The 24988-nt window shown below is 35.4% G+C and overlaps 1 protein-coding gene across 2 annotated transcripts in view; it reads left to right on the top strand.

The window, feature by feature from the left end:
* The window catches only part of LOC134741654 (hemicentin-2-like), a 241468-nt gene that overhangs the window by 83214 nt on the left and 133266 nt on the right, over positions 1 to 24988 (top strand). For both annotated transcript variants that reach the window (XM_063674514.1, XM_063674513.1), the window contains one exon: positions 5496 to 5666. In XM_063674514.1, the coding sequence (XP_063530584.1) occupies positions 5591 to 5666 (76 nt within the window). In that variant the 5' untranslated portion in view covers positions 5496 to 5590. The remainder of the gene's footprint in view (positions 1 to 5495; positions 5667 to 24988) is intronic.

Raw genomic sequence — 24988 nt, 5'->3', positions numbered from 1 at the left:
CTCATTTTCAAGTTTTTGTGGGTTGACACATTATTGCTTATCAGCATCTATTATCTTATCTTCGTCCTACGACGGGGCAATTGAAACACGTTATAAGAGATAAGATAAGATAATATTTATTCATTTGGTAATTATACAATTTATACTTAAATACATACATGATGATTGAAATAAGTCAAGTTTATTGAAAATTACAATACCTATGTATGTGACGCAAGACTCAGGCTATGGGGTCAGCCATTCTTTAATCGTGGACGTGGTTCAGTTTGTTACATAAATCTAGTAGTAGAAATTAAATGAAAAAAAAAACAGCCTGCATACCTCGTCAATCTTAACTTTTAAATTTACTTTGAGGGCTTTCCAAGTGAATACTGGCACCGTCACTCAACGGTCAGTGATAAAAAAGAGCAAAATCAATGAAAACCTAAATCGGTTATAATATAACTAATTAATACTTCGAAACCTGTGCAACTTTTACTGAGGTCATGTTAAGCTGGTTTGGATGATCATTTTATGGTGTCATTACATGTATTCAAAAAATAAAGGTAAGTATACGGTTTTAACACCCTCTGGCACTGACTAAAATAACCGACTTGGTATCACATTACATCTCAAAAAAAAAAAATTGTAGTAGAAGAACTGGGTTGCGAGACTTGCATCTTTTTACATGTAATGTTTTTGATGGAATATCATCTCTTTTTGTAGGCAGTCCTTCTTTTCGTGTACACACATACCATACTCATACTATGTATACACATATATCATAATTATACACATATTTTTATATAGGATTACAAACTTACTGGTCCAGTTATTAAATCTTTAAAACGTGACTGATATTGCAGTATTTTTAAGTTTTTATTGGCTTAATACGCTAAAAACTAATTACGTTTCAAATTTGGAGCTTGTGGGTTTGCTAGAAGTACCTTAGAATTATGATGATCGTGAGTGAGTGTGTCAGTAACAAAACTAAGTAACTTAATTACATGTTATTGAGAATATTTTATCTATATTATAATATATCTAAATCATGTTATTCTCTATACGTCACTGAACATTCAGGGTTCTAGCTTTAGCTATCACAAAATTACAGAACGTTGAAAATGGCCTCAGTGGCTTCGAGAAAAGGATGGTACGGCCGTGCCTCTTTGTTTTGCTCGACTTGGCGGGGGCACTACCGTGCCCCAAGACTTAAAACGGAACCCTTCTTGCCTTACACTTACTTATCTCAGTTAGACGGATTACCAAAAGGAATATTAACTTACATCCCTCCATTTGAAATAACAAAAATAATTTCACTCGACACCTAAAAATAGGTGTAGGATTCCGACGCAAAGGTCATTCTCATCGGATAAAAACCAAACGTTCCTGCCCTTTTTTCGTGTCTTAAGATAAAAAAAAGAAAGTGGATTAAATGCATAGATAGCTTTCACCTATAAAGAGATTCTACTTGGAGATAACCAGAGGGAAAGAATGAAAAGCTCTCCGTGTTTGCTATCTGAGAAAAAGGTTTGCTACAACGTATTTTAATGTAGGTGGCTGTTAAGATAAAATTCATTTATAGAAGCAACATCCGTTTTTTTTGTAATAAGTCTTTGAATGAAGAATTAAATATACCTATTTCTGTAGTGCCCGTCATAATCAAAAACAATTTAATTTTGATACTTCACGATCTTGTTTTACTATACATACATACTTCTAATTATTCCACGGTCCTGCGGTCTTCACAAAGCATTTGCGCAAAATTCAGTTTGCAGAACATTATATTCGAATTTCCATTGTTCGTAAATTTGTCGTCTTCGTTATTTTTGCGAGGCAAGCATTAAATTCCGTATTCCCTCTAGAAATTCCAATGCAATTATTTGTCTTTGAAATTCAGTTCGCCGCATAAAACTTGCGATGCATTTCTGCGTTTGCACGATTCTTCGGGTGCTGAGGTATGTAAAAATTGATTTTTTCCTTAACTTTAACTTTTACTTAGATATTTGAATCTAGTTTTTTAATGTAAAATTGACAATTAATAAATCACTTAATAGGTAACTTTATTGAGACCTATCCTTACCTATCTTAAAACGAAAGTGGACGACCGCCCCGAAACCGCCTTTCCATACAAACGTAGTCCTCATTTTTCTCTTTGGAAATTTACATTATTGAAAATATTTTGACACAATTCGATGTATATCAAGTATATCAACCACGGGGTCCCTTCCCATAAACTTATTTTTGCGAATTTCGATAGTCAGAAATTGAAATCCATATAATTTATGGACATAAACATCACGTCATAATTTTTGTCGAGTATAACGCTTAATAGTTTTAAAATAAACCCTTAACTACCTACGTCCTATTTTTATCACACAACTACCTACCTGAGGTCTCAGAGACCGCTACATGTTATGGGACCGGAAATATTTATTTTAAAGTAGCTGAAAGGTATTTAAAAAAATAAGTAACATTTATACAGTTTGAGGGATATAATAGCGAGAGAGGGACAGCGTGAACTTGTTTTTTAAATTCGTTCGTTTGATAATTAATTATTACAAGCTTCTTTTGTAAGCAAATTGCATATCGCCCAGTTTATTTACAGTACTTTCATTATTTAGGAAACTAGCCAAAATATCCTTAAGCTGTTGTTTCCTGATTAAGTATTTTCATTACATCACTTTGGCTCCGCGCTAAGTGTACCCTGGGGGGCCGCAGTTGTGGGGTCCAGCATTTTGTTGAATTTTTAACATCTTCTATAATGCTTTGGTGAAAGTTATAAGAGGTCGGCTGAGTGTCTCAAACTCTTGAAGGCCCGAGTGCACGTAAGAATTTAAAAATACCGTCTTGTTAGTGCTTTTGAAAACAGCTGATCAAATTTGCGTTGTATTTAGATACCACCGACTACGACGACGACGACGTTTTATTTAGACGACCGGTCTGGCCTCGTGCGTAGTGACCCTGCCTGTGAAGCCGATGGTCCTGGGTTCGAATCCCGGTAAGGGCATTTATTTGTATGATGAGCACAGATATTTGTTCCTGAGTCATGGGTGTTTTCTATGTATTTAAGTATTTGTATATTATATATATCGTTGTCTGAGTACCCATAACACAAGCCTCCTTGGGCTTACCGTGAGACTTAGTCAATCTGTGTAAGAATGTCCTATAATATTTATTTTTCACCTCAGCAGCTCGAACAAGCCTACTTTCGTCACTTCCTGGAGTGAGGAAAGTGCGACTTTCCTCACTCCAGGGATTGAAACAATGTAGCTTTTTAATTTAGTGAAGGCCATGAACTTCATACTTTTATTACATTTTTTTTATGGTACGGTACGGTACGGTACGGTCCGGTCCGGTACGGTCCGGTACGGTATGGTCCGGTCCGGTCCGGTCCGGTCGGGCCGGTCCGGTCCGGTCCGGTCCGGTCTCGTCTCGTATCGTATCGTATCTTATCGTATCGTACATATTATAATACTTTTTTTTCTGTTTATTCTGTGTAATTCGAAATACATTTTAACCTTTAATATGTTCTCACTACTGAGGTGAAAAATTATGTGTGCAACACGAGAGCAAAGTTATTTTACATCTCGTGTTTTTGAGTTCCTCGCTACGCTCAAGATTCTACCTTAGAATCTTTCGCTTTCTCGGGACTCAAAATAAATACTCGCAAGAAAAACCAACTTTCCTCTCTTGTTGCACAAATAACTATTGTGTTTATCTCGAAATCCACTGTTTGCAGTTACTAAAAGTTAGGGATAACAAGGCAGTGACTGGTCGTTACGAAGACCCTTGCGGGAAAGCTTTATCCAGAAGTATACGCCTTTTTTGTTGATGTTATGATGATGATGATGATGATGATACCAGTTTAAGTAAGAAAAGGTTAGATATAAATTATTTATTTGGCTTTACTCCTGGAAGATGAGTTAAGAAGGTGGTTACTACAGTCAGCATCAAAGATAGCAGATCAGACTACACGTCAAAATAATCTACCATTCTCTAACAGCTTAACTAACTATACTTTGGAATGCGAACTGTAGATACGAGTAAATAATATACTAGCGATCCGCCCCACCTTCGCACGGGTGCAATGCTGATGTATTATAAATAATATGTAGAGTGATTTAAGAGGAAGGTTTATATTATAAACCTTGCTCTTGAATCACTCTATCTATTTAAAAAAAAAAACCGCATCAAAATCCGTTGCGTAGTTTTAAAGCGCTAAGCATACATAGGGACAGACAGACAGCAGGGAGCGACTTTGTTTTATACTATGTAGTGATTTATGCGGAAAAGGGATCCAGGGCGGTAGATACTTTTGGCACGTTGTTTCATCCGCTACTATTAAGGTACTATCTTCACAGTGCCTAAATAAACAAAAAAACGAAAAAACTATTTTATAAGATATTATATTGTATGCCTACGACATTTTATCGATAAAGTTATAATTAATATAATATAATATAAGGTTATTAGATCTTGATTACACTAATTAATAATACCTACATAGTAATTCCAAAACTGATTTATGATAAAAATGTTATCAAATATAATAATTAATTATAAGATAGTGTTAGCTGACATAATATGAGTAATTTATTAAAACCAAAAAGATAATTAATAAAAAAAATACAATAAAATGTAACCTAAAATTCAAACTAGCTAAAACCTAAAAAAATTAATAAAACGTAATATTATATGACATTCAATGGTCCTCGTATAATCTCTTTAACATTGTCGAGTTAATACCTATTTAGCTTGAATATTAATGCCATGCCAAGCAAATTGACTTAGTACAGTTTGGAAATTTACCAAACAAATAACTGAACTACGTTGATTAATCTATGAAATTTAAAGTGTAAGATAAATAACAAGTAGTGAAATAAAGACAACAGAAAGGGAATGTTGCTTTGGGCTGGGACTAAATTCGCGAGCATGTTAAATAGATATTTTTTTTTTGTTGCATCATGTATAAAAGAATCTTCTGAAGATTTGTTTATTCCGAAAACATAAAGAGTAATAAACTTCGAGTGCTCACTTCGTACATCAGTTTCCTTAATTAATAAGTACCTAATAGGTTGTATGTTATGTTAAAACGTACTATTAATAAATTAAACGTATTAGGCATTTGAGTTATTTGATAAGTTTTGAAATATTATTTTACTAATTTAAAATTAAATATTATGTTTATTTGTAGTTCAGTTTTTTTTTAACCTATCTTTGGTATCTACTAACGACACGCAAATATATTAGAAATATTCTTACGCAAACACACATACACACACACATAAATAATGTGAACCTTAATGTTGATAACATGTTTAAACAGCTGTTTCTAAGGTTCCCCTTTAAACCTACTTCAAATAAATAAACAATGTTATGTTTTAAAATTACATTCAAGTCGTCAATTATGGAAGTAAATAGCCTCTGTTATTCCAAAGTTTAGTAGCTACTAAACTTGGGTAGCTACCCAGGAAGAATTCGAGCAAATTATCAATTTGACTCCGTTGTTTCAGGGAGGCGAGGACGCGCAAACAATCCCAGTGAAAATGTAATCTCACCGATTTTGGAAAGTGTCTGATTAATTATTTTAAAAACTGTTTGCTGGAGGATGGAGTGGTTTCGGTCAAGCCCAGCGAGAGCTCTTTCCCTGTGGACTTTGTTAATCTGCAGCTTCAATATCGCAGGTTAGTATTATAATTATAATTGTACACACTTTGATACTCTAACAAAAAGTCTTAACGGTTAAGGCTTTGTAAGACAAAAAGAAGAAGAGAAATAAAGACGAAGGATGATTCGAATTTCAAAATTAATGACAATTCGATCTCGTTCGTGTATCTAACACGTTCACGGGCACGTTCGTGCTTATATTTTAGCCACCCTGTATGCACCCGAATGGATACATCGATTTTGATGTGATGTAGCGTTTTTCTTGTTTGACTTCGTACTTTGCTCTCTCGGGCTTTCTTTAGGTCGCAGACAAGGTAGTAATGGAGTATTTTACCAGAAAACCGATTCTGATTAAACAATCTGTTCCGATTTCCGAGTTGTTTTGATACAATCTTGAGAGCAGCTCATGCGTGATTGATTTGTGCTCGCGAAATGGAATCAGATTCGTGTGATTACCCATCTCACTGGCGTAGTCTGAACAGCCGATAATCAGCGATTGACATATGCATCTCAACTACTATATATTTTGTCCTCCCCAAGCACGTTTCTCGCGCGAGAGAATGATTTTCTCTTGCAAGAAAGTGCGTTTATCTTACAGATAGTTGATCGCTTCTCGTTTTATCGCCGCTAGTTGGATTCTTCCCACATGTAGCAGTTTCGCATAATCAAATTTAATATAATGGCGGCCGGAATTTTATAGGTACCTAGTGCATTAAACTGTGTACGTGGTAACTATAGGTACAAATTAAACTACCTACACAAAGATTTTCCCCTACTTAGCTATGTCCAAGCGCGGTGTGGTCGGAAAACAACCGCTCTCTATCTATCTATAGCGATGCGACATGCAGCGCCATGCCACGTCTGATTAAAGTAATATAGAATTCAAAATGACTCAAATGTAATTTATCATAGGTATTCATACGGTTATTTTTATTATTTCTTTACGTAACTATCCATGTATGAAAACGACGTGTCTTGTATTTTAAGTTTAGCACAAAAGCAAATGATTAATACATATTCCCCTCACAAGCTCGGACAGCCGTCTTTTATCCTTTAAAACAAGCGGGTAAAAATGCATTTTATCCACTAGTAGGGAAAGTAATATGAACTTGAATGGAGCGTGTTTAAGTAGCTTTTGACAGATAACAAAACGTAAAACGCTCATAGTAATAGTTCGTTCGATGTTAATTATCATAAATAAATGGTTTGAGAATTTAACAAAAAATACCAAATTTAGCTTTATGTAATGATTTTAAGTCCTTAAAATTCCATAAGAAACGTTCGTTTTTTTTACAATGATGTTGAATATAATTCTGAACGCACAACTCGCACAAGTTGACTCGATGCAATTTCAAAACGCATCGTCAGAAATGTCAACATTGTCAACAAACATTTTACTTTAAAACTTTTTTCACCGACTCCGATTCACGTAAAAATACACAACTTCCAGAGTTTTCTGTTATACTTATGATATCGGAAAAAAAAATTGTGATTCCAGTGATGAAGATGATCTAACGCCTGTGGATGTTGCACTTTCCTCGCTATAGTGAGGTGAAAAGTTTTGTGTTACACATGGGTGCAAATGTTTGTTGTTGTAACTAATTTACTTCTCGTGTCTTGAAATACAACTTTGCACCCATGTATAACAAATAACTATTTTGAGCCAATCATGACTTCGAATTCAAACTGTCGTGAGTCATATTAACTTAACATACAACAACTTATGGCGCGGCCAAAGTGAACGCTACTCACATGCACTTAGTGCTTGAAATTGGAGACCTAGGCTCTCCTAAACATGTCTCGCGAGTGACTAAAATTACGTGAGTTAACCGTGTTTTTTGGCAATCATGACTTGTGACATCGGACGAAAATATGTTTCTTCTTTAATAAAGAAAAAATCCTCTTGTTTCTTATACCTAGAGCATGTCTCACACACAAACATTCAAACGCCGATAAAGAGATCTTTTTTTGGATAGACCGTTGTATTCTGTGAGTGAATTTATGAACGATGTATAGATTTTGACGATCCTCTACAGGAGATACATCTTGAAATTATTTTGAAATACCTACCTGTATCCTGTAATTATTTAATTTTTGAATTGATATTTTATTGAATATGTTCTTCATATCAAACATCTGTTTTGACGATCATAATATGAATTCTTGTAAATTGACATGCATGCAATTTATAATGTAATCTGTATTATGAAATAAATAAATCTTAATCTATCTCTATAAGTAAAAACCTCTCTTCTGATTTTTTAAATTCGTTTATATTTCACCTAAGACAAATTTAATCTAACCAATAGGTACCTATCCACAAATGCAACTAGAAGAAAATAATGCTTTTGGAATATTAATAGAAATGTGTTTACGTTGTATTTATCAGATTAGCAATTTTAAGCATGCGGAGGCTGTGGGTTTGAATTTGAATACAATATTTTTATAAAAAATAGTATCTCTTAGTACCTGTTTACTCGTGTACCGCGAACTACTATTAAATATTTACCATCCGCTTTTTGGTGATGGGTGATGTTTGGTTAAACAATCAGTCATACTATTGGTCAAAGTGTACCAAAGGGTAAACAAGGAGAAAAGACTTTCGACGAGAAAAAAATTCTACGAAAAATGCAAATTAACCAAGGGGGCGGAACCAGGAGGGAGGTGAGGGGGTGAGGGGGGGAGGTGAAGCTGTGGGATCTGGGTGGCTCCGGCGCTGCGGAAGGGCAGCCCTTCCGCCCTCGCGTGACAGAGCATGGTTACGGCGGACGAGGACTGCAGCTCTCCCTCCGCACCTCCGTTTTTGGAATTGCTCTCTAGGGGTAGGACAGACAAGACCACATGGATCGGTTTTAGGTGACCTTGACATTTTGGATACCTTAAGATTCTGGTGACCTTGACATTTTCGTGACCTTGAGATTTTGGTGCATGCTTATTTTAACGTACTCTATATGATATAATCATAAAAAGCTAGTGTCAGTATGACTTCGCAACAACTTTTTTTTCAAAGTCCTTCAAAATCTTCAAATTTTGGAGTGCAACATCTCGGTATTTTTAAATTTTAGGCAAGTTTTTCAAGAAAAACTTGCTTATTTTGACGTATTCTGTAAGATACAATCATAAAAAAGAAGTGCCAATTTGACCTCACACCGAAGAATTTTTTATTAAGTCCTGGTTATCCTTTGCTACACCCGATTTGTGGGTTAACCTTTAGTTTCGTTAAGATTGAAACTCGTTAATTTTATATTAACATACCCCCTTTCGTGTAAATGAAAACTTAATACGAAACTCATAATATATGAATAAAAATTCGTTAGTCTTTGTACATTTCGGTACCTATTTACCTGTCTTTTCGCTATTCCAGTCTGTATGTACCTATAATGTGTTACCACATTATGTCATAGATCAATCACTCAGCACGCCACACGGCGCGAATTAATGAACCGCGCCTTTTGCGATGAGGCAATTAGGTTATTGAAGTAATTATTTATAACTACTGTGTGGCAACTTTTAGTCGAGCTTACTTATTTGACCCGCATCAAAAATTGCTGGGTAAGGTGACTATAATGCAGCCTAAACATTAACTACGCTTTTTTCGTTTTCATTTTTGTTTCAAAATTAGGTACGTTACAAATACAGGTAGCCCAAAAAAAGTAAAAAAAAGTGTGTGCGTGTAATCTTTACGCGCGATTGAAGTAAAACTTCTTTGATGATGACGTTTATCGCTATGTTGGTATTTTAACGTGTGTCCTATTGTGCGTGTGTCGGTACTAAGCGTTACTTCCGTCAGAAAAAAAATCTGAGTTACCCTCTAGTCGCGCCTAAAGAACTTTTACTTCAAAAAAATACTTCGGCATATCGTGGATAATTTTGATGCACAAAAGTTTCTGCATCAAAGCTAAAGAAAAATATTTTTGAGTAATGATTTCAGTTTAAAATTTTAATGAAATTTTGTAAAATACGTGTAGGGTAAGAAAAATATTCCTAATAATTCTTTATCAACGTTTTTGGGCATCCTGTAGTTGTTTGTGCACAGTATTTTTTTTCTGTGAGTGCTCAGTTAGAGCACCAAGGAAGAAAAACATTCTAACTCTAGGGAACGAGGTGCAAATAAACTTTTAAATTTTTTCCAGAAGAGCTAAGCAGGCGGATACGACAAAGGCATGGAGCCCGATTCAGCAGATTAATACAAAGAAAAGTATGCGAGCATTCTAGTTTCAAAGATATACTTGTAGGTAGGTATGATGCATTCAACTCTAAAAAGTACAAAAAACCTGCAAATAGCAGGCAAGATTACTAATTTTGACGACAGCCTGATGATATTTTATCCATATCACACTGAATTCGTTTGAGGACATTGAGGTTAAAATAAGGTTTTGAGCTTAAATTACTAAATATTTAAGGAACGAACGCCTAAACTAAACTAAAATATTTCGCGTGTAGGTTTTAGTCGTTTCAGACGTCACTAGTTAAGATCAGATTTTTCCGTATAACCAAATCCTTTCTCCACGTTACTTTTACCTCGTGACACTTACTTACTCGTATCTACTCAATCAGTCGGAAGTAGGAGTATTAAGTTTAACTATGTAGGTATCAGACCTAAAAGTGGCATTACTTATTGCATGTAATAATTATACACTAGCTGTAAAAAATCTACCATTTGGCTATTTTTATACAGGTATTCATTCTAAAATTCGTGAAATTAGACTGTACATCACATAAACATGATTGTATCATCTTTACGACCATATATATATATATAGACTTATTTACTATCAAGTTTTTTTTAAGCTAGGAACTTGAAAATTCGTGAACAGGTATTAAAAGAAAAGAAAATTAATTTCAGCATTTTTGGAACTAACCCGAGGTTAAGCGGTTGAACCGTTAACCCAGTGCCAAATTGTACTGGTAACCATCGTAACTCCAGGTTTAACCGGTTGGGGATTGGGGGGAGCATCATGGTAGAATATTAGTGATCTCACGGTGCTCCCCTAAAACCGCAAAGAGGGTAACGTCGCAGGTGAAGCTAGTGGGTATTCTCCTCCCCTGCCTCTGCCTAGCAGAGGCAGTTACGAGAGGAGCGAGTCCCACATACCACCCCATCCCCGACGGGCTTTCGCAGCCCGGGGGTAAGATACGTAATAGTAGATTGTCACAAGGGAGCAAAATGACATATTTAAGGCGAGGGCGTACATTAAATCCTGAACGAAGCTAAGGATTCTATAATTGAATCATGAGCGTAGCGAGGGATTCTAAAATAGAATCCTGAGCGTAGTGAAGGATTCAAGTGTTAACGCCCAAGGTGGAATAAACTTTGCTACCATGTGACACATACTGTTTTTCACATCACATAATTATAAGGAAATTATTATGTTCCCAAATATTATTTGACCTAAAAAATACTATGCAAAAAAGAAAAACAAAACATGTCCTAGAACAGAAAAGTACCACTTTGATCCCTCCTAGCAGGGAAGAAAAAGCCCTTTTTCGAATAGGTGATGTGAAAATGTATTTACCCCAGCCCTGCGTCAAAAAAAAGTTTTATATTAAGCTAGGAACTTGAAACTTCGTGAAAAGGTAATAAATATTATAATATAGGCGAAAAGTAATTTCAGTGTTTTGAAATTTATACCCTAGGGGGAGTTAAAAAGGGTATGAAAGCTTGTATGGGGATCAAGTTTTATATTAAGTTCAGGACTTGAAACTTCGTAATATAATATAACATTTTCATAAAATACGAAAAAAGTAATTTTAGTGTTTTTGAAAATTCATCCCCTGATAGGGTAAAAACGGGGTTGAAAGTTTGTAAAGGGAACGATTTGAGTAGGGACAAAATTTGTAGCAAAAGAAAATATTACAAAGTACGAAAACTTATTTTAGTGCTTTTGATAGGCCCTAATATAGGGTTAAAAAGGGTTTGAAAGTGTGTTTCGACAAATAAATCCACGCAGACGAAGTCGTAGGCAACAACAGCTCTAGTACCTTATGAACCTAAGTTAACCGTTAGGTACCTAAGTCATAAGTAATAAGGTTGTAAGTGGAAGTGCGCGGTGTGTGGTGGTAAAAATGAGAGATATAGGTACTGTAGTTATAACTTCAAAAAATCCAAACGATAACGTTGAAGCCGTTAACCAGTTAAAAAAACATTGATTTGTCACTTCGTTGACCTTATAAACCAGTAAGTAGTGCACACGTTGACACGTTGATTGGTTGATTTCTTCGACTAGTTTTTTGATTCAACATTGCGGGCACACCGAACTCTCTATCGCGTTTTCTCTTAGCAACAACCTAATCGTTATATCGCACTCGCTCGAAAATTCAACGAAATGCTCATCGTCAACGTCTTGACCCAATAGTGGGTTTACTCAAATATTGACTTTACTGGTTCACGTTAGATAAGAGTTTTATATTGTTTTGTGTTTTATTTAGTGTCATCAACTAGTTAAATCAGTCGCACGAATCGTCCTGTTCGTTGAACGGGTGATCAACAGTTGAATGAACTAATTCGTTGAATCTACGACCACCACTAGTGGTAAGAGTGGTGGGTCAATATTATGAGAATATGAGCAACATACATAACATTCAGCGAAGAAAGTGGTTGCCAACCGTACCGGATGATTAAGAGGGGTACTATGCCGGTGAGCAAAATGTTATCAGCGCGTTGACTATAACTTGGAAGAGGTTAGCGCACGCGATGATCTGGTTAAGATCGGAGTAGATTTAGAATGTTACCACACTGTATATAAAGTATTAATTCATACCTATAGAATAAATTAGTCTAAGTTTACCCTCCAAGGGTACCTTTTACTCATCAACCGCTGGTCTCAAAATTAACCACACCACTCGCCTTTTAACATAGATTAATAAATACCACTCATAAATATTAATTTGAGAAAAAAATCTAAATAGTGCATTTAATGCATTCTAAAAACTTTTTTTTGGTCGTTTGCAAAAATGAAATGCCTATAGAGCGGTGTTAAATAAATGAACTCGTTGCTATTAATACAAGCTGGATAACACAACACCCAATTAAAATTATGTACCGCGTCAGAGCGGTTTTAATAAATCCGCGACCGGAGTATTAGAAATAATGAGGATACACGTGGGTAAACAATGTTCGTAACCAAATGTTATTAAATTACTCCAGGCGTGACTACAATCAATAAATCATCGGGAAGGCAACCGCGAGGCAGTCTCCACAAGGTATATATTTTAATTATCAGTGAACAAGGTGGTTATTTGGCTTGGCGCTCAATAAGCCGTTCTGAACTCTGAAGCACCACTAGGTACGATAAAGGCAACATAAATTTACTATTTCTGCTCAATAACGGCAATTTAATAAAGTCGGCTTCATACTTTTAATTAAGAAACCTACTGAATTCAAGTACTATCGAGGACATTCGCGGTGAACCAGTTCAGAAAAAAATGCCTCGAACCTTACGAGCGAGCTAAACTAGGCCTCCCATAGAGATAACCATACGATGCATTTAGAATTATTTATCTTAATAATGAAAAGGGCAAAAGCAGGTAATGAAACAAACAAGAGGTAGTAAGGACAGTTTATTAGTTGTTATTGTTTAGGCTAAACTTCGCTTCCCCAGAAACATTTTCTTGTAAAACGTAATTAATAGCTTTGTTGTAATACGGGCATTATATGGAAATTCATCATACAATTGAAAACTACGAGTATGACGTTTCAATGACATTTCCAATATCGATCACCCGAGATAGCACTTGCGTTTAGTAGCAATTGTATAAAATAATACTAAACATTAATCAATAATAAATGTAAACAGACCCTAAGGCAAGTAAGTGTGGACGCTCGTAGGGGGCCTCATGAGATAAAAAATGGGGCATTTTCTATGAAAAGGGACCTTATTGTCGATGGCGTTTACGCCGCACAGCGTCGCGCGGCATTGTATTTATATCGGAGCATTTATAATGGCGTAAGCGCCATCGACAATAAGGTCCCTTTTTATAGAAAATACCACAAATAATCATTGATTCGGCGCGATTCGGGAAATGAATTAGAGATTCACTAGATATGAAATGGTCAAGATATGTGACGTCCCACGGGTAAAGGTACCTTAAAGGTAAAGGCGGTTGGAGCTTACGCTATTATTAAAGCCGCTCCAATCAATATTGGATAATTCGCAATAATTTGCGACGCCATGCGACGTAAGCGCCAGCCGCCATAAGCGTACCTTTTGCCGTGAAATGTCACATATCCTTACTATTTCATATCTAGTGAATCTCTAATTCGTTTCTCGAATCGCGCCGATTGTCTCCAAAATGGAGTTAATTAGAATACCGGTGTTTAGGAATGCACCCTTGACAATAATGGACTTTACAACATCGTGTAACTAAGATGAAAGTACATAATTTTTAAGAAAAAACAACCGACTTCAATGGGGGATGCCGCTGAAAGTTTACTTATTGTTGATGGTGCACTCTTAGATTCCAGACAACGAAATGAAAAAGACAGCATCTTTTGCCTAATTATTCTAATCCATATCTTGCCTAATTTTGCCTAATTGCCTAATTATTATAATATTGCCTAATAATGTAGAAAAGGAGGTAAAACCACCCACTTTTCTAGTAGCATTTCGTTTTTGTAAGGGTCGCAGTTCTAACCTAACCTAACCTACTTTTCTGATAGCATTTCGTTTCTGTAAGGGTCACAGTTCTAACCTAACCTAAACCACTTTTCTAGTAGCATTTCCGGGTCCGGGCCTGGGTCCGGATCCGAGTCCGGGTCCGTATCCGGCTGTCCGGGTCCAAGTTTGAGTCAGAGTTCGGTCCGGGTCCGGATCCGAGTTGGGGTCCATGTTCAGACCCGGATCCGGGTCCGAGTCCGGGTCCAAGTTTGGGTCTGGGTCCATAAGGAAGAGAACAAATCGCCAAACATGAACTATGTGTCATTGAAGAGTTCCATTTTGATCATCATCAGCAGTTCCACTTCATCAAATGTCACTTTTTTAAATGTAAATGCTGGATTTGTTGATGAAAATACAAAAATCACAATATGTATGCCTTTCACATTTGAGGAGTTCCCTCGGTTCCTCATGGGTCTCATCATCAGAACTCGAGCTATACAAAAATATGTCTTAAAAACTTAAGTTCCTTAACAAACATAAAGAAGAGGACAAATCGCCAAACATAAACTATGCGTTATTAAAGAGTTCCATTCTGATCATGATCAGCAGTTCCACTTCATCAAATGTCACTTTTTAAAATGGAAATGCTGGATTTGTTGATAAAAATACAAAAAACACTATATGCATGCCTTTCACATTTGAGGAGTTCCCTCGATTCGTCATGGATCCCATCATCAGAACTCGAGCTTGACAAAAATGTTTCTTGAAACCTAACTTGCTTAACAAACATAACCAAGAGGACAAATCGCCAAACGTGAACTATGCGTGATTAAAGAGTTCCGTTCTGATCATCATCAGCAGTTCCACTTCATCAAATGTCACTTTTTTAAACGTAAGTGCTTGATTTGTTGATGAAAATACAAAAATCACAATATGTATGCCTTTCACATTTGAGGAGTTCCCTCGGTTCCTCATGGGTCTCATCATCAGAACTCGAGCTATACAAAAATATGTCTTAAAAACTTAAGTCCCTTAACAAACATAAAGAAGAGGACAAATCGCCAAACGTAAACTAAGCGTTATTAAAGAGTTCCATTCTGATCATCATCAACAGTTCCACTTCATCAAATGTCACTTTTTAAAATGGAAATGCTGGATTTGTTGATAAAAATACAAAAATCACTATATGCATGCCTTTCACATTTGAGGAGTTCCCTCGATTCCTCATGGATCCCATCATCAGAACTTGAGCTTGACAAAAATGTTTCTTGAAACCTAACTTGCTTAACAAACATAACCAAGAGGACAAATCGCCAAACGTGAACTATGCGTCATTAAAGAGTTCCGTTCTGATCATCATCAGCAGTTCCACTTCATCAAATGTCACTTTTTAAATTTGATTTGTTGATGAAAATACTAAAATCACTATATGTATGCCTTTAACATTTGAGGAGTTCCCTCGATTCCTCATGGATCCTATCATCAGAACTGCGTTTTGACAAAAACGGGACCAATCTGTAACTTACAATCAAAAAAAGAATTTTCAAAATCGGTCCAGAAATGACGGAGTTATGGAGTAACAAACATAAAAAAAAAAAAAAAAAAAAAACATACAACCGAATTGATAACCTCCAAAAATAAGAAAAGTGAAATGAAATGTAATATTATGAAATTTAACTGTAATGTGGTTCATAATAATCACAATTTTACAAATGTGAAAAGTGCACCCCTAGTTGACCCTAAACCTCACTTCGCCCAGTCGATATTGCTTAGGGTATTGCGAAAGAGCCCCAGGCATGCGGCAATGTGATCAGTAATAAGTTTTGGTTAAATGACTATTGATCGAAGAAATGGTAGTTTCACCTAATTATTTGCTGGTAACATGATAGTGTTACTCTTAATAATTATTCTAATCAATCATTAGAATAAAGTCATATTTTAGTTAATTCTGTAATTATCAGGACTCTGTCCTTAACTCTTTTACTCCCAGAACTAGTTTTCAGGCTTTCCCTGCTACTGATTAACACCGCCATCTCTGGGAATGATGGGTTAGGGCGGGGAAAAATATATACTTAAAGATATTGAAAAACAACCTTTAACTTTTATTAGGTACCCGCTTCCCATAAAGTATGCTTTGCTAAGATTTAAGAAGACTTTGTACATACTCAGGCACAAAGGGCGGTCAGTATATTTGCTACATAGCTGAGAGCACAGTTTCAAAAATATTCACTTTTGTTGCATAGTTCAATGAACTACCTAGTGTGTGTAAAAGGAAGGTGGGTAGGTGGGGTAGGTAGGTGGTAGTTTGTAAAAGTTTGATGCTTGTACTTTTATTTCGTGAAAGCTAAAAGTCAACATCGGCTGCCTGATTTTCAGACAAAGTCAGGAGTTATTTACAGTGTCGTATTTGAACTAACAGTGTGGAATATCTTTTATAGGTCATAACTGCATTTTATATTATAATCTAAAATCAAAATGCATACTCCATGTTTATCAGTGTTAACGGCAGAAAACTCGTTACAAAATATCCGGTAAATATATACTCGTAACAGACGAGAGCGTGGCTTGTTTGCATTAACGTGATTGCTCCAACCGATTTTTGCAGGAAGTGTTGAATTTTAGTTCCTAGTACTTAGTTTCAGGTTGCTTAGTGAAATAAATGAAGAAAGTAGGCATGACTTGTGCTATCATCATTGATGTAGACTTGCATACAATCATATTCTTGGATATGGGTATGAAACTTCTAATGCAAGCCTAGTATAGTAAAGTAACCCGTCCAAATAAATTAAAAGCAGTACACCATAAAATCTGGCCATATATGATCTGCTATTTCTTTATTACAAATGCACATATGTAAGAAGTTCTTTCATTTTCAATAATCTGTACATATATTACTATATAATGATAATAAAATTATATTACAATAAATAGGTGATGTTTGAGTTTTCTCCGAATATATTCCATCATACCTTTGATTTTTTGTCCTCATTCATTACTATGTTTACTACTACTACTATTTTGCTTGCTACTTTATTGTTTAGCTTTCCCACTATGGACTCTCCTCTAATAACCATAAAAGTTTATCAACTTCCTAAATCCCAGAATGAACAAATAACCAAGTTTACGGTTTAATGCGGGTATCGCAGTATGATATAAATGTTTATGAAATCATTTCATGCCGATGAAGTTAACTACCTATCCACTAGCACGTACTTAGACAACCGTATATGTACCTATAGTAATGCTAGTTTAATGCACTACCTCTACTTTTCATTAATATAGTGCAACATTACGTCATCCAGGACAATTGACTAGATGACAAGTTTTTATTAATGGTAACAGTTCGTCCAGGTGTGTTTGGAGGATCAAATGTCTAGATAAGGGACTCATTGCATTATAGCAATACAAAAGTCAGGAACGATAGTGAAAGTCTGACAATCGCACTCTACTCAGGAAACGCCCCTTGCAAAACGGCAAGTGATGACGAAATGAATTTTTCACCTCAGCAGCTCGTACAAGGTCACTTTGCTACTTAAAAACAGTGAGGAAAATCGTATTTTGCTCACTGAGTGAGACAAAATTACATTCAAGTGACCTTTACATTCGAATGTCAACCGTGCGGGGCCTAAATACAAGTTCGAAATACTTGGATTCTATTCCCTCTGTCCCTTTCACGTTGTTAGCAAAAAGAAAGAGACAAAAAAGTAGAAACGACATTCAACGGTATATTGATGGTTTATAATATACAGACCCCCGAAAAACGTCAGAACGCACCGTTCCAAAATAACTACAAGTATGAATTCGTTATAGCTAATTAATAAAAAAAAGTTTAAAGTTTGATAAAATAGTATTTTATACAATCGTGATATAACAGAGAGCTTTTCAGTCGAGTACCGTGTTTAAGCAACGAAGCTTGCTCAGTTGCTTAAGTTAAGGTACGAGATTGAAAAGCTTGATTATATCACTATTGTATACAATACTTTTTCTACGAGACAAAAAAATAATACTTTTAACTAGTAGAATCATACCACCAAACCAAACCAAAACCAAAAGTATACAGCTAAGATACGCGAGCTGCCGCGACCCGTGATACCTTCATACTCGTACGCGCCCCAGCCGCCGGGCCCAGCGCCCCTGGCGGGTTGGTCAACGACACCTCCTCGTAACTCATGAGGCCCTGGTACCTGCTCCGCGCTAAATTAAATTTTAAGACAGTTTTTTTCTCGATTTTGGCCACCGTAGTAGCCTATGGAGACTAAGAAGCAACGCTAAGCGGTTTTCGTAGGGTATGGATGTTGCTATATAAAGGGTGTCACATGCGCGTTTCTGACTTATGAAGCAATTGTTTCTACTACAACATAAAATAAAATGTTTTTGTTGGCCAACCAATCACAAAGCAGATGCGACGCAGCAGCGTGTTTAAGTAGGCTAATTTGCATTGAATCGAGTTTCCTTAAACAAGAAATATTTTATCGAAATGTATGAAGTTCCATTTTCAAAATTGTTATAATTGACTAAACCGTATCGATAAAATTCTTATGCTTGAGTCGGAAGTGCCATAGACTATCCAACGTTGAAAAGAGTAAGGTTGTAGTGTTGCATGTGAAGTTGTAATACACAGATTATACTCGACGAGTAGAAAAACAATATTTTACGTATTTTATTGTACAAAAAAAATACAAAGATTATCACGCAAAATAAATAATTCTACTTTTGGCAATCTCTATTATAGTAGTTGACAAATACCTCGTAGTAGTTGCAATTCGAACCGTATCTTATTTTTTATTTTTTTAAAGTCGTCGATTAAACTGTCAATATTGATGTTCGTTATTTCCATATTATTTCACTGTCCCTTACTGCGCTCAAGATTCTAAATTAGAATCTTTCGCTTGCACAGGCCTCAAAGTAAACACTCGATGAATTATCAATCTTTGCTCTCTTGTTATACAAGGGTGCAAAGTTGTATTATTGTTTGTTGTTTGTTGTAAGGGTGCACACGTGTGTAACACAAAACTTTTCACCTCACTATAGCGAGAAAAGTGCAACATCCACAGGCGTTAGATCATCTTCATCACTGGAATCACTCATTTTTTTAAGATTATAACAGAAAACTGCAAGTTGTATATTGTTACGTGAATCGGAGTCGGTGAGAAAAGTTTTAAAGTAAAATGTTTGTTGACAATGTTGACATTAAATTTCTGATGATGCGTTTTGAAATTGCATCGACTCAACTTGTGCGTTCAGAATTACATTCAACATCATTGTAAAAAAAAAACCGGACAAGTGCGAGTCGGACTCGCCCACTGAGGGTTCCGTACTTTTTAGTATTTGTTGTTATAGCGGCAACAGAAAACATCATCTGTGAAAATTTCAACTGTCTAGCTATCACGGTTAATGAGATATGATACAGACTGGTGACAGACAGACGGACAGACGGACAGAGGAGTCTTAGTAATAGGGTCTCGGTTTACCCTTTGGGTACGGAACCCTAAAAACAAATGTTTCTTATGGAATGTTAAGGTTTATGACTTAAATATAAATATATAATACACAAAAGCTACTTATCCAAGGTTAAATTACTTTCCCCACCAGTGGATAAAAAGCTAGTGAAGGGAGAAAAACATGTAAACCCCTTTGATGTATATTTCCGGGTAGGTATCTAAAAACATGAAACGTAGAGCATTTCTACAAAAACTAGTTCAAACTAAAATACCTTAAATAACAATAGTTGTGACGGTGGGCAATGTAAATATAAAAAACCGGCCAAGCGCGAATCGGACTCGCGCACGAAGGGTTCCGTATCATTACGCAAAAAACGGCAAAAAAATCACGTTTGTTGTATGTATTTCGTTCTGTTTTTAGTTCTTGTTGTTATAAAGGCAACAGAAATACATCATCTTTGAAAATTTCAACTGTCTAGTCACTCACTATTCATGAGATGCAACCTGGTGAAAAACGGAAGGACATCGGAGTCTTAGTAATATCAAAGAGAATATATAGGATAGAGGGTTACTTTCCTAGTAAATTTTGTAGTCACAGTAAATTTACTGCCATCTATCGACACACGATTAACACTAAAAATAAAAATATCAAAAAATGTGTATATTTTTTTTTTAAATATGATTTTGACCCATGTTTCACTGATATGTGTTAAAATTGTTAAATAACAAACAAAACCGTTAACGCCATCATGTTGTAGTTTTAAAGTTTTTCGATAGATGGCAGTGAATTTACAGCGGTTACAAAATTTACTATGACAGTACCGCTCTATCTTATTATATCCTCTTTGATCTTACGGAGTTACATAGGTTTTTGTTAATAGGGTCTCGTGTTTACCCTTTGGGTACGGAACCCTAAAAACCACCAAAAACGGCTTAGAGTTGTCACTTCTGCAGCAGTATCATGGTCATGTTTTTATCACTTGTCATATCATGCGTCACTTTCGCACTTACGTACTTGTTAGAACGTGACAACCATGGTGACAAATGATAAAGAGCCAGCCATCTTAGCCCTTCTGGAATATTTACCCAACTGCGTAAGTAATAGTTATTTGTTATACAAGGGTGCAAAGTTGTATTTTACCCGCGAGTGTGGAATTGAAACACGAGCAAGCGAAAGGATTCTATAGTCTAAAATAGAATCCTGAGCGTAGCAAGTGTTTCAACACACGAGAAGTAAAATACAATTGCACCCGAGTGTAACACAAAACTTTTCACCTCACTATAGCGAGGAAAGTGCAACATCCACAGGCGTTAGATCATCTTCATCACTGAAATCACTAATTTTTTTACGATATTATAACAAAAAACTCTGGAAATTCTATATTTTTACGTGAAAAGTTTTTAAGTAAAAATTTTGTTGACAATGTTGACATTTCTGACGTATGAAATGTCAATGAAGCGTTTTGAAATTGCATCGACTCAACGTGTGCGTTCAGAATTATATTTAACATCATTATTAAAAAACAAACGTTTCTTATGGAACTTTAAGGTTTATGACATAAAATCATTAAATAAAGCTAAATTTGGTATTTTTTATTAGATTCTCAAACCATTTGTTTAATGATAATTAATATCAAACCACTATCAAACGAATCATTATTATGAGCGTTTTACGTTTTGTTATCTGTCAAGCTACTTAAACACGCTCTATCCAAGGTCAAATTACTTTCCCCACTAGTGGATAAAATGCGTTTTTCCCCGCTTGTTTTAAAGGATAAAAGACAACTTTCCGAGCTAGTGAGGGGAAAAAGAACATTAATGTTGGTAGACCAAAGTAGCTTTATAAACGCATACTGTATTTCCTTTGGCTCGTCATTTTTTGTATAAATTTTCTAGTAAGGTCTTTAACGTATAAAAATTTAACTAACAATTATAGTTTGGCCTTAAAGGTATAGGTAATGTAACATATTTTATGAAAAGTGACAACCCTCACACTTTTTGAAAAGCGGTATTCGATTTGTATGGAAACGCGCAAAATGGCTAGGTAACATTGCCCACCTACTTTGTACAGAAGTTTACATATGTAGCTAACCGGGCCATTGTACTTTTCGTTGTACATAAGTTTTTGACACTTTTTTGTAAAATGCGTATTTTAGAATACTTGGCCATTAATTTAATTTTGATAGAGAAAGAGGCTTAATTAGGCTATCGATCCCGATAGCTTTGTTCAATAATTAATAACTACTGTAAATATTCTTAATCACAGCTCTAGTAACTGTGTGGTCCTTGGTTGTCTCCCAGTTATTTATGAAAATAAGGCATTTACCACTGCGTTACCATCTTTTTATATTAATCAATATTAATTTGGGTATGCATTCTGGTCCACAAATTCCTACGATTTGGTTCGGCTACTATATCGGGTATATAGATAGCATGTACAAATTATAATTATTATAATTTTAATGTAAGTGGTTGATACCTAAATATATAACTTTTTTTTAAAAGAAATTTACGCTATGAATTATAAAGTTATACTTAACAATATATATATATTAAAAAAATATTTTTTAAGAAAAAAAACCGACTTCAATGGGGGATGCCGTTGAAAGGTTACTTATTGTTGATGGTGCACTCCAGACAATGAAATCAAAAAGACAGCATCTTTTGCCTAACTAAAAGGAGGTAAAATCACCCACTTTTCTAGTAGTATTTCGTTTCTGTAAGGGTCACAGTTCTAACATAACCTAACCCAATGTTCTGATAGCATTTCGTTTCTGTAAGGGTCATAGTTCTAACCTAACCTAACCCACTTTTCTGATAGCAGTTCGGTTCTGTGAGGATCGCAGTTCAAAAAAAAAGTCCAGGTCCAAGTTTGGGTCTGGGCCCATATATAACGAAGAGAATAAATCGCCAAACGTGAACTATGTGTCGTTGAAGACTTCCATTCTGATCATCATCAGCAATTCCACTTCATCAAATGTCACTTTTTTAAATGGAAATGCTTGATTTGTTGATGAAAATACTAAACTCACTATATGTATGCCTTTGACATTTGAGGAGTTCCCTCGATTCCTCATGGATCCCATCATCAGAACTGCGTTTTGACAAAAACGGGACCAATCTGTATGTATATACTTACAATAAATAAAAAGAATTTTCAAAATCGGTCCAGAAATGACGGAGTTATGGAGTAACAAACATTAAAAAAAAAACATACAACCGAATTGAGATCCTTTTGAAATATTGAAGTCGGTTAAAAACTGCTTGTATACAACGTAGTACTTACCTGTTTACCGTTATAAAAAATAATGTTTCCCATCACTCGAAATAAACTATTAAGTTATTCTGAAAATATAAACAGGAATCTATTTAAGATGCACAACATACTCTTGTTTTACTTGTCTCTACAGAATACCATAGCTGAGGTTTTGAAGCTTCAGGCACTTTGATAGACTTAGTACAATACGAGAGAACAAAGCATAGTTACGAAATACCTATACATACAAAATTGTCGTAGTCTTGTTTAATCTAGAATGTCACTCTCTCAAGAATGCCTTTGTTAATGTCAATGTTTAATCCCATCAAAAACATTACACGTAAAAAGATGCGTCTCGCAACGCAATTCTTCTACTACAAAAAAGTTTTGAGATATAATGCGAAACCAAGTATCTCACTATTTGAGTCAGTGTCACGGGGTATTAAAAATTAAACCGTATCAATATTAGATATCTTTAATTTTTAATACGTATGTATAATGACTTGTTATACTACTACTATTTATACCACTATTTATTTTGATATATATTTCTTCCTGCTCTTAGCAACTAGGGCAAGTAGGGACCCTTAACCCCCCCCCCCCCCCTGTTGGGGAGTAGGCACGGTACGATCTCAGCTTTATTAGACCTTAGCAACAATCGTGTCACGCGGCATCGCGTAAGACAGAAATGCATGCTCACTGCACTTATAATCAGCCTACGAATTCAAGTTCGAAAAAATTCTAAATCTAGTCTCGTATTGTAGCAAATTTAGTCTACTTTGAAAACGTCTTGAGAACGTAGACGTAGTCCTTTTAGACATACTTACATTCGCTCGAAAAACATTACCCTCCTTCGGACGCAGTCGGGTAAAAAAGAAAACGGAGTTGTCCAAAAAGGATAAAATAAAATATTACCCATTTTTTATACAACTTTGGTGTTTGACGATCCTTTTGTGAAATTCTTATAATTAAGTTTGACATATCTATATAAATTCAATGTTTTTAAGAATAATAATAACTGCATCAATAAATTGCTCTGATATTTAGATTAAGGTAATATTTGTAAAACTTGACAATTTAAAAGTTCTTGTTGTTTGGCCTATTTGAATAAAGAATATTTTGACTTTGACCATTTTATATGCGCTAGCGACTCATATGTTTGATGTCCGTGCCAAGTCGAATAGTTACGATACCCGTCAATAACACCCACATACAACTAATGGACAGCTGGTATCTTCCTTCATGTTCCAAACCGCATTTGAATTCAGTCTTTTTTATTTACCACCATTACAAGATGGATGCTCTTGATGCGTGGTTCTGTCCTCCATTAAAATTATTTTAAACGGGTTACGTATTATTTAGTCGAATAAACGCTCGACATGTTTCGAACCAATTTTCGAGGATCTTCTTTACGGGACTCCGACTACACGCCTTTACTGGTCGAGGTCGTAATAATACGTGAGTACCTAACCTGTTTAAAATAATAATTTTATTATTTTTTATTCTCACAAGAGTTTTATAATTAGAATTGTCCTCCATTCTTTCTTTTCAAAATAAACCGGCACTAAGGGTTGCGTGTGCTGTTATATCTGTATTTTGCATGAAAAAAGCCACATGCCTTGGGCGGGTGGTAAAAAGGTGCGTGATATTTGTCTTTAGAGCGTTATTTATTGTACCAGTGTATAATATGTTTTATTTGAATAAGCCGCAACGATGAACATCGTTTTTTTCCCTTTTATTAACTTTATTATTTCAATATATCATCAAAAAAGTTGTAAGTTGTTTTCGTCATAATATAATACTAGTATTATCTAACATAAGACGCAGTTTCTACCTACGCTCCAAGTAGTTTTCGTAATGAAAAATATTTTTTATTAGTTAAAATCCATCACTTGTTGAAATATTAAACTTAAAAATAAAATAGGTACAATAAAATTTGTAAACATAATAATAAATAAACGCCACTTTATTCAAGTTCTCGGGCCTAACAAGAGATGTTATTACGCTCGAAATAATGATGGGTCTAAAAGCAATAATGATAGACC

This window comes from Cydia strobilella, chromosome 5, assembly GCF_947568885.1.
Source record: "Cydia strobilella chromosome 5, ilCydStro3.1, whole genome shotgun sequence".
NCBI lineage: Eukaryota > Metazoa > Arthropoda > Insecta > Lepidoptera > Tortricidae > Cydia > Cydia strobilella.
Note: the sequence above shows the minus strand (reverse complement) of the source record. Positions and strands in the feature narration are given on the sequence as shown.